This window comes from Porites lutea, chromosome 12, assembly GCF_958299795.1.
Source record: "Porites lutea chromosome 12, jaPorLute2.1, whole genome shotgun sequence".
NCBI classification, from domain to species: Eukaryota; Metazoa; Cnidaria; class Anthozoa; order Scleractinia; family Poritidae; genus Porites; species Porites lutea.
Genome location: NC_133212.1, coordinates 17,236,099 through 17,250,000, shown reverse-complemented (window position 1 = coordinate 17,250,000; position 13,902 = coordinate 17,236,099). Strand labels below are relative to the sequence as shown.

The following is a 13,902-nucleotide window of genomic DNA, read 5'->3' as shown; positions in this document are numbered from 1 at the left end:
TAACAGGAAAGATGCTTTAAGGGTTATACACTCAGTACATTACAGTCGTCATCACCTCCTAGGCCCTATCTCCACGATCTGAGGTCGCAATAATATTTTGTTCCTTCCATCGCCTTCTTTACTTCGTTTAACACTACCTAAATATCTTACCTTCAAGAACATATCTGCACAGAAACGACTTGATATCCGAAGGTTTTCGTACGCTTCTCGCACTTTTGGTTGCAGAGCCCAAATCTGCGCTTTCAACTTTCTCTTTTGATTGAACAATCTTTCAGGCCAATAGCGCCCCACCTTAGGAAAAGATAATAAGTTTGTAGAAGAAAAAAAAAACATATTAATCTGGGGCCAGTTGTTCGAAGGCCGATCAGCTCTAAGCCGGGGTTTCTGTTTCTTTTGTTCAATAGCATTTCCTCGGTCAGTTTTTCTTTTCTTTTTAGCATATCCAAACATGTAATTGTAGACGAATATAATGAAACTGAATTGGATTTTTAAGCTTTTATATCTAATTTCTAAATTTCGCACTAATCCTGGGTTATCTTAACCCAGCCCTGGTATATGAGACTCAACGACCTCTTTTTAAGAACGACTGTCTATTCATCAAGATCTGCTGGTATCAAACGTGAAACCTCACGCAGTCTTTGTTGAAGTATGACTGTTGTCACTAAAACCACACTAGGGACTAGCTGCGTGGTAAATAGTATGGGATATTTACTACAGTCCACAAGTAATCCAAACGCTTGATAGTTGAGTGGTGGGCTACAGCAAAGGTAAGTTAAAATAGCAATATAAGACTCATACGATGCTAATTTTAATGCTAATAAGAAGCTAAGTCTTCCGGATTGGAAGGTCTCTCATAAGTCCGTTCGCAGAAACTAAACATTAGCTTTTCAAGCCAGCCGCGAGAATACGCTTTAAAATATCGTTTACAAATACTTATCATAATTGTGTAAAAACAGATAACTGATAGCAACTCGTGTGAACTAACCTCTTTCAATAAACATTTCTTTAATTCGTTATCCGAATCTTCATTACCCAACCTTCCAACACGCAGAATCTTCACATCGGGCGAAGAAACTTTGTGGAGACATTCTTTCAAGAAGTTGTCCAAAGCATAATTCTTGTAAGTAACTACCTATAGAGAGCACACAATGAAGTATACAATAACTTTCCATGTTCCAGCATGCTAATATTATAACTACAGTTTTTATTATATATTGCTTAAGATCGGTCAAACGTAAGAAAAAAAAAACACTCAATTTTTTCTTTTTCTTCAAAGTTACAACATAATCTTATCTGGACCCCGTAGCCTACGCACCACTTATTCCGTTACCGCGTGAGGCACGTGTGAAAGCAGTGAAAGCATCTGCACATGCACGTCTCGAAAGAGGAACCGATTCCTCTGACAACACGGTCATGTTTTCATGCACCGCTGTCATAGGAAACACGTGACTGTTATGCACGCTGCTAATTCCACATTGCCACTCGCTGAAGTAACCTTTCTTCATCATTATATGACTTTGGTGTTTTCTCGTATGAACCATTGTTGTTCGTATTTCTTTCTACCTATTGTTTCTCTATACGCGGTGTTTATACACAATGAGCAATAGGCTCGCGGCTGCGTAGACCCACAACCATCTTACACTAAAGTAGGCCATTTTTCAAGTTTATCCTTTGGCAAAGGAAATGCAAAGCAACAATCGAGGTTTAGATGCGCTTCGAAAACATCTCCTGCGGCTTAAATGACGGGGTATAGGGAAAAGATGGAGTTCTGTTGGGTACGGTTACTTACATTTAAATTTTGCACCGAAAAATCACTTGGAGTAGTCTCTCTTTTTTCGCGCCTCTCCCTCCTTCAGCCTCACAGGTGTGGCTGTTTTCTTCTCTCGTACGTTTCGCCCGACAGACTTAGAAGACAGAGAGACTGCTCGTAGTCTGTGATAACTGGGTTTCCAAAAGCGTAACACACTCGGCTAACTTGAATCGTGTTGATCACCTTTTAAGGTTCATTTTGTAAGAGCGAAATGTATAAATGGCATTTTTAGGTTAGTAGATTGATTTTGCAATCTCTATCATTACTTAATTGCCCATTGTCTTACCAAGATTGGTCCATATAACTCAGGTACTTTCATAGACAAAAGAAGGCGCACTAGGGCCACGCCCACAAAAGACTTGCCAGTCCCTGGTGGTCCCTGTAAAATTTAAAATGTCAATAAGCCAGTTCATGAAGGTGATTAGAACAATTTAGTTAACGGGCTATAGCTATCCCCATGTATCGAAGAGCTAGGTAAGAGAGAATGAGCTCCTTCTCTCTTGAGCTCTGTTATCACAAACTCCCTCCACCTCAAATGAATGCGCAAATGTCTATGACCAAGAGAGAATTTTATGAGGCCTGGGCCAAACGTCGAACCTTTCATAAGACGAACCAAACTCTAATTTGGGTCGACCTAAATTAAGTTAAGATCGTCTGTTAAGACGTCGAACTTAGCACGCGTCGAACCAATCAACTGAATCATACCATAAAGCATTTTTAGCCGAACGAAGCTTAATATACATTATCATGCAAAGTTTTAATTTATCAGTTTAGTTCGTCGCATGTGAAGATCTACGTTTGTCCCGGAGACGATCTTCAGACGTTCTATCCGTCTCAAGCAGACGAATAGAACGTTTTGGACGAACCAAAATTATTAAACGAGCTTAACTGGGCCAGACTTCGTCTCATCCTAAGGCCTGACCCAAAACACTTTTGTGTGAATATTCTACTACATACTTGCCATTCCCTTAGTTATTTGACTGAATTGTTAAATTTATTTTAAAAATGTAGTCTCTACTCCTTACCATCCAAAGTAATGCCTTGAAAATCTCGTGATGTGTGGGCTACTTGAAAGTAATACAATTTAAACCAGGTATACACTTTTCATAGTTACCTGGATTAACACCAGCCTATTCTTTAAGGCCAGTTCAACTGCAGCCAACTGTGTTTCATCAAGTTTGCACTTGTAAGAACTATTCAGGCGTATTCTATCGAAGTCCTTCTCAAGTGAGTAATCTGCAGGAGACTCATCTTCATGACTACATTCAGAGGGTAGTTCTTTTTCAAAAATAATTCCCCAGTCTGGAGGGTGTTTAATTTTTTGCATGTACTCTGGGGGTTCCATGTGCTTTGGATCTGGATAAACCAAGTACTCCTTGAATGGAACATGATCTACAAACAACGTAGGACGACATTGTTTGAAAATCACTAATGCAATGTTCCCTTGTGGTAGACTTGCCGAAAATAGAAAGTTTTAGAATCGATAACGACATCGAGTAGCAGCACCACATCTTCTCGTTCTTGACTCGTACTAGTAGTTGATGGCTATATTATAAGCATGTACTAAGGACAAGCGCGAAAGAAACTAATACGGACTTAAAATTGATTGCAATAGAATGATGAATTGATGGCTTGATTAACAGCTTAACTGACTAAGGGACGACGTTACTTAAAATTGAAGCTATTCAAGAGCCATCTTGGGGTATTCATTAATTATAAAGGAATGCTCCTTTTTTTTCTTTTTTGCTGTCTATGAATGATATCATAATATAAAACCTATACCAATAAGAAAAAAAATGATAATATATAGACCACGAGCGGTCTCCTTTCTTTTGCTCAGAACCACGTGCGACGAGTGGATTATTAAAATTAGGCAAATTAATGGTAAAAATAATAATAAACCACCACTATACTAAAAGGTAATACCTCTGTGCTGGAGAATTTCCATGGCGGGAGCATAGGACAGATAGAATGTTTGACTTTCAGCCATGAATGCTCTGTTATCTAGAGTTAGCGATCAAATGGACGGTGTTAATAGCCGAAACCCTACGTCTCACCTGTAAGATGAAAACATCATGGCCGGCGCAAAGGTCGACTGCACACTAATGCAGGGAACCCAAGTTTAATCAGAATGCGGCGTTTGTAATTTGCAGCATTTTACTTGAGTAACCCAAAGCTGTGTGGGATGTTGAGAGAACTTAATAAAAGCCCCTAAGGAGAGTGGTTTACATATTTCCTCGGGTTCTGACAAAGTTCAGACTGGCAAGGGCGTAGTCAGCCCATATACCTATAGGTCCAGGCCTACAAATTTTTGGTTTGATCACTATACCGCTTGCAATAAATTATGCGTTGTTGGGGGTGAGCTCAAAGTGTTGGTGAGGTCAGTAGTGTGTACTAGTCATGCGTATAATTTTCAGGATATGTGGAAATGAATGTAAGCCAAGCCTACAACCACTCAAAAACTGGCTACGCCCCCGACTGGGTTTATAATATTCATTACGATGGTAAACTAATAGAAATTCCGGTTTATTGATCCTTTAAGGTAACATAAGGGAAAACAGTGTGCATCACTTTTCTGTGAGTTTACCGGTATTCTTGATTTACGACCACGTGATAAGGCGGCCATGTTGATGCAAAAATAAAATGATAAAAACGTTTGGCAAAATTTGAATAAAGAAAGAATTTAGTTCTCATCGTAGGGGAAAGCTTTTGTTCTTTTCAACTACCGTAGCTGCCAGCAAAACAGCGATAATAACCACCACCACCACCACTTCTCACGTTCGTTTATGATTATTTTCACTGAGTTGGTAAGTCTCCACTCTAAAAATGCTCTTAAGCACAGCCAATGAGAGTAAAAGCGTTCCTGTGAACATTGCTGAAAACAATTTATAAGCACAAGAAAAAGCCTCATCACAATTCTGAGTTCATTCAATTTTCGATCTTTAACAACGTCACAACATGTTAAACTGACTTACTTTTGTTAGTGATCTCTTGCATCTTTGCAATGAACTGTGGCTCCAACATGACATTGGCCTTTTCACAGAGGGTTATCTTGACAATCCTGAAAAATCATAAATTAGTTATTAATTTTAATACAGATGTATTTGCACACTATCCAAAAGGGGTTCCTGTAAGTATGAGGAAGGGAAACCTTTAAAGAATTACTAGAAGGGTGGAAGGGTATAAAAGGCATGATTCCAAATTCCCTCTTGAAAAACACTCAAAATGTAAAACAGGAAAAATAATTGGTACCGTGCAAAAGTGGGGGCATACTGCTGTGAGGAGTTTCAGTTGAATGGTAATACTGTCAGGGTTTTGGCCACAAACTAAAAAATTAAAACCACTTTGTACTGAGTAATAAACAGTACCAAAGGATGTTCGTTCGCTTGAATTTAAAATGCTCCACATTAGGATTTCATTATCCAAAGTTTTAAAAGTTAGGACTATCTTGTACAGGATAATAAAGACTACTTGCAATAACCAGCAGCTATAATATTTGAGTGGCTAGACTTAAGGATTTCATTCACGTTTACGCCCACATTGTACACCACAATAAACAGTACCACAGGAAAGATAGAACTGCTCAGTGGCTTTCATTTTAATGGTCACACCCAAGGGTTTCATTTTCAGACCCAAAAGTTAAAACCACCGCATACTGCATGATCAGTAATCTTTACCACAGCAAAGTCCCGTTGAAGAGATTTCATTAACCCTCGGACGTACACGCATATTCATACCCCAACCGTGGTAGGGGGGGAACCCCTCCCCGGAGTTTTGGATATGTTGCAGTATTTCGAAACTATTTTGCCTTCAATGGAAAGCCTTTGATCAACAAGACGAGGTATATTTTATGGGTGGTGGCGCTGATGGAGGTCTGTGACGTCACCAAACATGGTGGCCATCTTGGATTTTTTCAAGAATTAGAAATCACGTTAAAACCGCGACAAATGGTAATTTTTTTTGCCCTTGGCATGTAAAATAACACATAAATAAGCGCTCTGCATCATTTTAGCCACATTTTTATTTTTATTGTCGAAGGAAGTTGAAAAAACATGCATTTTCACTGAAAAATGACTTGACTACCTGCTACTTATTACGTCATATCTCGTAACCATAGTAACTAACCATCACAAAACTTGCCTCAAAATACGTGCAAGGGATGAACGATTAAAAGGAAAAGCTTCTGAAAACGTCAGGTGCTGATGTTTCACCAGCTAGGAAAAAATTCAGACTCCCTCCCCCCAACCCCCTTCCCCTCTTGCACGTCCCAGGGTAAAAATGGTCAGAATAGAGGGAGGCGGAAGGCGTAACCGGTTTATGGAACTCATTTTGTGGAAAATAACCCTAGGTGTACATAGCAAACCTTTCGCTAGCGATGTGGCCCTCGACCACTGCCCAAACAGGTTCTTGAAAAGTGCCATCCAATGATATACACAATAAACTGCCATACAATAGCCACTGTGCATGCCTGGATAGATGGAAATGAAAACTTATGAACGCCTTGAATTAAAATGACGCTATTCACTAAAATGAAGGATTGGATAAAATGGTATGCTAGTGATGAAATGGAGCACTATACTGAATGAGAGGGTTCAAATTACCTAAAACTGGATGAAGCTACTGCTACATACTGATAGGTTAACTAGAATAGGACTCAGATGTGATAGCCATATTCCTTTATCATGAAGATCTGATTGAACCGAATGGGAAAGAAGAAAAAAAAAGTGCATGGTATATGTCTCAGATATATGGCTGAAAGATGCCTACTGTATTAGTAAGAGAAAGTGGCGGGTATAAGGCATGTGTAGATTATGTAGACAACTCAAGTTCTGAATTCCACATCAAAGACGAGTAAATCTCGTTAGGCTAAGGAGAAGGGTCTGCACATAGGAGGCTATTGTTTATCCGATATTGACATGGGATTGGATGGCATATAGACAGATAAGACTGTTTGAGAATGAATGAAACGTTATATGACAAGCAAAATCAAAGCACTACTCACTCTTTTTCACTCGCGTCTTGTGACTCTGGTAACTCATACTCCATTGAAATTGACATAACAGTTGGAGATTCCTCGTGACAAGTTGAACAACCACGTAGAAAAACCCTGCAGGTGAAATATATAACAGGGATGATCCAATGAATCTCTTAACAAAAGCTGCCGAAAGTAATGAGTACACTGATGGTATATACGTAGTCAATCATTCCACTCTTCCGCAGAAATCGTATTTCTATGCCAATTATCATAGATGGTTAAAGGATTATTTCACAAATAGAAAACAAATCGTTGAAAATAATCAATTTATATCTACATCCATGCCCGTTACATGTGGGGCACCACAGAGATCAGTTTTTGGGCCTTTACTTTTTGAATTTACTTTTCAAAATGACCTCGCTAATAGGTCATTTGCATGATGACGTTGTTTTACTCCTTCGACCACAATCCTTCCGGGTTTTGCTTTCTTTGGCTGGGATTGCTGGTCGTTGTTGTAAAATATGCCATCGTGCAAATGGCCTATTTTACCAATAATCTCATTCACTATTCTCTTTGTCGACGATACAAATCTCTTTCTGTGCAAGACATACAAAAGATGGAATCAAACGTTGATAGAGAATCAATAAGGTAAAAAAATGGCTTACTCCTTTTAATTACATGCAAACAAACACTTAAACCTAAATGTTTAGGGTGCGTTCGATTGATCGTATTCCGGAACAAGAATACGCAAAGTTTTGTTGCGCTGTAATTTTTGCAACACTCAAACGCAGATTTCTACATATTGTAATGTAATGAACGCCAGATTTCTTGACTTCATTCCATTTATTCTTATTCCGGAATACGGTTAATCGAACACGCCCTTAGTCTCCTAGCGGCCGTTTTTTTGTGTCGTCACGAAGCGCTCGGGGCAACTTTGCGTGACGACACAAAAACGGCTCCGAAGGATACTGGTATAAAATGAAAAGAAATCAAATTTTGTTTTCTTAAAAACTTGTAAAAAAACTACACCGAAAAAAGAAGTTCAGTCGATGACAAGACAGAACGTCCAAACAGTAGTGAGGGTGCGGTTCCAATCAAGTCGAGCCTCGAATGTCCAATATGAGAAGGTGATCACTATCACTGGCTGACTTGTTGAAATCTGTTTAGAGGAAAGTCCTACGAATAAAGGCACAAGTTTCCGCGTGAAAACTCAAAAGGGTTTATGTGACAACTGCCTTCAGTCAGGACACATGGTCAAAGCTTGTCCAAGAGAGAAGTCTTGCCAACTTCCCAGTTGCGAGCTGAAGCACCGCAAACAATCTATCCTCTTCCATCCGAAAAGACAGCAGTGTGAGAGAAGTGAGCCGCAACTCGACCCTTTTCCAAGCGGTACTGGGTCCGAAGCGCCAAACGTCCAAGCAAATGATCGCTTTGTTGGAGTTACAGAAAAACTATGTAGCTCTATAGGGACCAGAAGTTCATTCGAAGGTCTGGGAGAAGTTCCCATCAAAGTCAGAGCGAAAGGAAAGAGAACGATAGTCGAGTCTTGAGCATTGCTTGATCCAGGTTGTAGCTGATAAAACGTCTTGCTGTAACCGGAATGAAGGCGACCTTGTCGCTGACAACTTTGGGTGGCGAGAAGGTCAAATACCAAAGTCTAGTGGAGTGCTTGGAAATCAGCGAACTGTACGGAAATAACGCCGTACCGAGCTTGTTTTCAAGGCCAGAGCGTCCTGTTACAGTACATCTCATCCCGCGCAAAAACAACGTGGATAGATGGCCATACCCAAAGGGTATCCACATGCCTCGCACCGACGCTTAAATTGAATTCCTGAAAGGATTTGATGCACCTGAAGTATTACAGGCCTAAGGGGATAAGAGAAAGTAAAGGCGGATGTCTGCATGTTGTCAAAACTTTGTTTCAATGGGCAATTAAAGGACCGCTTGGCAGAATAAGCCGTGCTTAATAGAGCCGTACTAAATTTGCATATCGGTGAATGGCGGCAACATGGCGAATTGGTTCTATCACTGATATTATTTGAGATTTTATTTCCTCTCTTTGCTGCTGCCGATTATCTGAACATGACGGTGTCCAACAGGAAAGCTCTTGCTACTTTGGACACTGTACACAAATGAACTTAATGTCTTTTAGCTTAATGATTATTTATCAGCTACTTGGTTCTCCTACCTACGTACCTTTGTGTAAATCGCTTACATAGTGTGAAATAAAGGAAGATTGAAAAGATTGTGAACCGTATCCACCCGTCCACTGATTTGAACGTGCAGTTTGAGACGCCCTGTGAGATATGGCGATAGAATTCAAGTTCTATTCTCAATCACTTGTAGAGAAAACGTCTCAGGAGGGCACGAAGGCTGCGGAAGGCCATCAGCATCATGAGCATCAACGGGCAGTCAGTCAGGCTTCGCGATGGACATTACGAAGTGGCTATTCCTTAGAAGATATCTTTCCCCTGATCCTGCCGAACCATAGTTTGAAGACGAACAGAGGCTGCTATCGCTAAACAAAGAGATTGATGAATGAACTACAACAGAGGTACTTCACCTTTATGGAAGGCCTTTTGGAAAAAGGATAGGCCCAAAGAGTACCTGAAAATCAAGCAGATACATGTAATTTTTCGATACATGTAATTTTTCGAGTTACCTGTACACTGTCATTTCCTTTGAATCACATTTCTGTCCACTCTTCACAAAGTCATTGATTCCTTTCCTCAATTTGTAAAAACATTCCTCTCTAAGAAGTCTAAAGTACGTGTTTAAGTATTCCTCTTCTGATTTGTACTTGGTATCTTTTCTAACCACTGGCAAGTCATCTGTCTTTTCTCCTGCAATTTAATTCAAACACGAGATGATGCATATGTGTCCTCTATCAAGGAGCAGCATGTACAGCACGGTAGAATGGATTTTATTTGCCACTGCTCATTACTGTTGGTTCCCCGGGTGCTCTTCACAGTTCTACACCCAAGTTTAAACGAAAGATTAGCTGGTTGTATAAAGGAATGATATCGCTACGACCAGTTATTATACACAATGTAAAAAGTATGAAATGGAACCAATCCTGATGAAATGTACTCTCGTTTAATGTAATACGCGTTAGAAAGTCTGGAATAACTAGTACATGTACAGAGAGGCCCCTCCCATGTGTTAACTGACAGATCAGAATAAAGACTAAAAGCGTATATTTTACCAGTAAAATTTGATTTCACTTTAATTTGGTTTAACCTAAGTTGATTCTCAATTTCCTCTGTGCCTTAGCCCTACGAGACAAAGAAAATTAAGAATCAACCATTGTAGGTAAAAAATTTTTGACTTAGGATTTTCACTCTCCTTCCGCCGCAACACCAGTTCCTAAGAAAGTTACCCCTTTTGTCCAAATCTCAAGCCTGTCAAAGACAGATGCTTCAACATGGTTCTGCACTTGTTTTTGAAAAAACGATGCGTGTTATTTTAGCTTGTTGAATGCGTAGACAACAGATTCATCATTTTTAAAAGATTTACTACATTGCTTAACAAATTGAACGAAATAGAGCTCATTTCTTTACTTGTCTAGCATTGATCAGGAACGTTCAGCAATAAGTTGAATGGCCTATACCAACATTCGACATGGCATTACATTGTATGAAACACTCTTTAACATACTCGGTTTGTGAATCTCCTCTGTAACAGGTATCAGTGGAAGTTTCTTCCAAGGCAATGACTCAACATCTCTTCGAGCTCCAGGTACTTCTGACGCAAGGACTGACGAGAGCTTGGAAAGGAAGTCTATGGCTGAATGTCCATTCTTGTCTTTTTCTTCAATGTCACTGGAACTCTTTAGTAGGTTATGAGAGAGGGCAGTTGCCATTTGCATTACTTGCAAACCAGATGAAGGAACAGCAATGATGACATATTCCAGAATCCTCTGAAGCAAGCTGCTTAAAATAATGATGCAAAAACATGTTCTAATACTGATTAATACTAAAGGTTAGTGTCAATCTACTGCAGCCACATGAAAGTAATTTACAACTGTACTTAAATGGGGAGATAAAAGATTCTCATTTAAAAGAGTCACCCTCGATTAAAGTAAATAACTTATTATGTTTTAAAAGCCGAGGTAGTTTGAGCAAAAAAAAAACACTTCGTATACATGCACTGTGTCAGCTAGATGGTAGCTTCTAATTTTACATGTACAATGCTGTACGTGTACTTGTTAATCACTGCATAGAAGCTCGTTCAAATCTTCTGTTATGCAATGTTTCATTATAATATGTACCTGACATTCTTTGGCTCCCCAACCACTTTATGTACAAAATCTGGAAGAGCAGTTTTAAAGAGTGCACTTTGCTGAAATTCTCGGATAATTCCACTGATCGTTTGTGACATTGAAACACATGAGCAAACCTTGTCAATGATGTCTAAAATCTGAAGAATCATCTCATTTGTGTAATATTCCTTGGAAAGATCAAGGATGTACTCCCAAACTGCGGAAAACCTGCCATCCATAAAAAAAAAAGTCATACAGTTTCTACATGTGCTGAGGTTGTGAATGAGAGCACACATTCATGAAAAGTTGTGTCTGATCACCTAGGGACAGTAGATTTTGTGGCTGGGTTAGCAGATTCCACTTTCTAGTTACCAAATTCAGTTGCGGGGGATATAATTGATTATATTTGCATAAAATTGTTTATCATGCAAGTGAAATGTTTTTGGAATAGTATAGTTTTAATTAGTACTGCTACATCATGCCTTGAAGCAAAAGCTAAAAACTTCTTTTTGTCTCCACTCTGGAATGTCCTTTTAAAAAAAATGCCTTGCAAAATTATTGTCAGATCTTGTGAGCCTCACAACCCTGTATTTTTCTAATTTCTCTATGAATGCCTCAGAGTCTTAAATTTGTGTACCAGTAAGGCACTCCAGCCACTGAATACTTATAGGCTAAGTCCAAAATATAATGGGGAACCCCATGGACAGCTTGGCCATTTACACAGTTCATATGTGACAATTTTCAATTTCATGTGTCCTGCATACTGCTAAAGTGCAAAAAATTGTGAAGTCAATTAGACACCTTGTGTTTTTCTAAAATGAAGAAAGATGGTTGTTACTAAGTTCAGGTGAAGAAAAGAATGACGCAAAATAAGTCAATTTCTTTAACTATGTAAATCTGAATAAAGATATATGAGTCTTCAATGGGAACCCAAACACATGACTCTTTGCCCCTCCAACACCCACATTGGGCACCCCATACTATAAAGAATAATTTATGAATAATAGGGGCTAGGAGACAAAGGAAATTGAGAATCAATCTCGATCAAAAAAATTTAACCTAAATTTAATTTTGACCTGTAACACATATACACACCTTCTAATTTCAGTCACAGTTGCAGATGAGCCACTATTTTGAGCACAGTTTGATAAATGCTTTAGAAATGACTCAATTTCTGCCCAGCTAAGATAAAAGTGCCTGTAAACAAAAAGAATTAACAAGTTAAAAGATGTAACATTGTAAAATTTCAATGCATTACGGAATTGTGTTTGATTGGTCGTATTCTGCAAGAGGAGCCACTAGAATATATCCCTACATTAATTGTATATTGTCATTACGGCCTACTTCTTATGGTCCTAAGGTTACTGGCTCAAACTCCCCTCTCTTCTTTGGGCTAGCTGAGAATTACCCATCAGGTTATTGCATAATTATTATCTCTAAAAAACTAACAGAATAAACTGAGGTTTTCAAAATCTTCCCGTATCTCATGTCTTTGAAGAAAAAGATATTAGTTTATCAATTGTGCCTTGTAAAGCATTTCCTCTGCTAACATTTTACACACTTCACTGTATTTGATTTCATGTTATCTAGAAGCAACCATGGAAACGAAATAGATTGAAAATAATTATGTAATTATAAGATATTTTTTACTGCTAAAAATGGCTTTTTTTCTCATGACACTGCAAAGGCTTTACTAGACAGATTTTAAAGTGTTAGATAGCTATAATTAACCTGAATTTTCATACTATCAAAAGTGGGCTACATATAAAACCTTTTCGTTAACCTACTTAATTATGTCTAATTCCAGTGCAGTTTCTTTCTTCCTTCTACACTTTGCCACTTCAACAATGTCTCCAATGGCCACCTTAACATGAAATCCTTCCACCACACTGTTATCATCAATCTTAACAAAGAGTTCATCACATGGCAAGAAATGGCCAGTGCCTCTCTGTATTCTGCATTCCTCCTTTTTAACCAAAACAAAAGCTGCTGCCCTTTCATCAGATTTCCAAACTACGACACCTTGAAGTTTAATGTTTTGCTCAAACAAATCAATATTGAGCTTGCTTCGAAGATCAAGGTCAAAATCAGGAAAAGTTTTTCCACATTCTGAATTTAAATAGCCTTTGAGGTCACAAACAAACTGTTTGGATGAGTCGCGGCTTTTTAGCTCAAAGCCCACAGATTTCTTTTTCTCAAGGAAATTTCTGACCAATTTATGGCGGAATTTGTATGTTGTATGACGTGGCTCAAGTGTGTAGCCTCTATCTTTCCATCCCGATGGCACCTTTACAGAGGTTAAAATGTCCTGAAAATCCCTTGTTAAAGAAATTAAACAAAATTTATCAGTGCAAACACCTGATTCCTTCAAGAAACTAGTTAATTCTTCAACCTCTCTAACATCCATTTTTAGAGACAAGCTGAATTAAAATATTTTTAAGTTGATGAATCTTTAATCTAGCAGGAAGTTCTCAGTTTCTGTAGGGAGAGGTGGGTGATATTCTGATAAATGGTACACGCTATTCTCGATTATTCTTGACAACAGTCTTTATGTCACTCTTAATTCCTCACGGAAACCTACAGATCTTTTTCCTCTTACCAAAATAAAACATGTCACCGCCCAAACCAAGCTCGAAATACCTCCTGCAGTTTTTTACTGTCTCCCCTCCGGTTCGGAGGGACTGAAGTGTTAATGAGACCATCTTTCCGAGAAAAGTGAAAGCCACATGGATCCTTCGCGGAACCATTAATCTTACAAACACTCTCGCGTTGTTACCAGCGGAGAGCAAATGTCGTTTCCTTTGCTAAAATAACCAGAGGGAGCAAAACCAAGGCCTGAAATTAGCGGCACATCTT

The 13,902-nt window shown here is 38.8% G+C and overlaps 2 protein-coding genes across 3 annotated transcripts in view; both read right to left on the bottom strand.

Moving 5' to 3' along the window:
- Positions 1–10,713, bottom strand: part of LOC140922084 (uncharacterized) — a 40,080-nt gene extending 29,367 nt beyond the window's left edge. For both annotated transcript variants that reach the window (XM_073372104.1, XM_073372105.1), the window contains exons 1-10: positions 10,443–10,713; positions 9,448–9,628; positions 6,813–6,917; positions 6,174–6,278; positions 4,786–4,871; positions 3,737–3,814; positions 2,925–3,202; positions 2,097–2,189; positions 986–1,132; positions 151–291 (exon numbers count right to left, since the gene is read on the bottom strand). In XM_073372104.1, coding sequence (XP_073228205.1) covers positions 151–291; positions 986–1,132; positions 2,097–2,189; positions 2,925–3,202; positions 3,737–3,814; positions 4,786–4,871; positions 6,174–6,278; positions 6,813–6,917; positions 9,448–9,628; positions 10,443–10,653 — 1,425 coding nt within the window. In that variant the 5' untranslated portion in view covers positions 10,654–10,713. The remainder of the gene's footprint in view (positions 1–150; positions 292–985; positions 1,133–2,096; positions 2,190–2,924; positions 3,203–3,736; positions 3,815–4,785; positions 4,872–6,173; positions 6,279–6,812; positions 6,918–9,447; positions 9,629–10,442) is intronic.
- A 60-nt stretch (positions 10,714–10,773) lies between these two features.
- LOC140953794 (uncharacterized) lies at positions 10,774–13,902 on the bottom strand. Its single transcript, XM_073403180.1, has 4 exons — positions 12,834–13,902; positions 12,142–12,243; positions 11,056–11,274; positions 10,774–10,813 (listed from the first exon to the last, which is right to left on the bottom strand). The coding sequence occupies exons 1-4, from the start codon at positions 13,451–13,453 to the stop codon at positions 10,774–10,776; spliced, it is 981 nt and encodes a 326-aa protein (XP_073259281.1). The 5' UTR covers positions 13,454–13,902.

What these genes read in the sequence shown, in the direction of transcription:
- LOC140953794 (XM_073403180.1), bottom strand. Translation starts at nt 13,453, where the DNA reads ATGGATGTTAGAGAGGTTGAAGAATTAACTAGTTTCTTGAAGGAATCA. An exon ending in CTGGAATTAGACATAATTAA is followed by an intron (nt 12,244 to 12,833) that starts GTAGGTTAACGA and finishes TTTTGTTTACAG; the next exon opens with GCACTTTTATCTTAGCTGGG. An exon ending in GGGGAGCCAAAGAATGTCAG is followed by an intron (nt 10,814 to 11,055) that starts GTACATATTATA and finishes TCCCCATTTAAG; the next exon opens with TACAGTTGTAAATTACTTTC.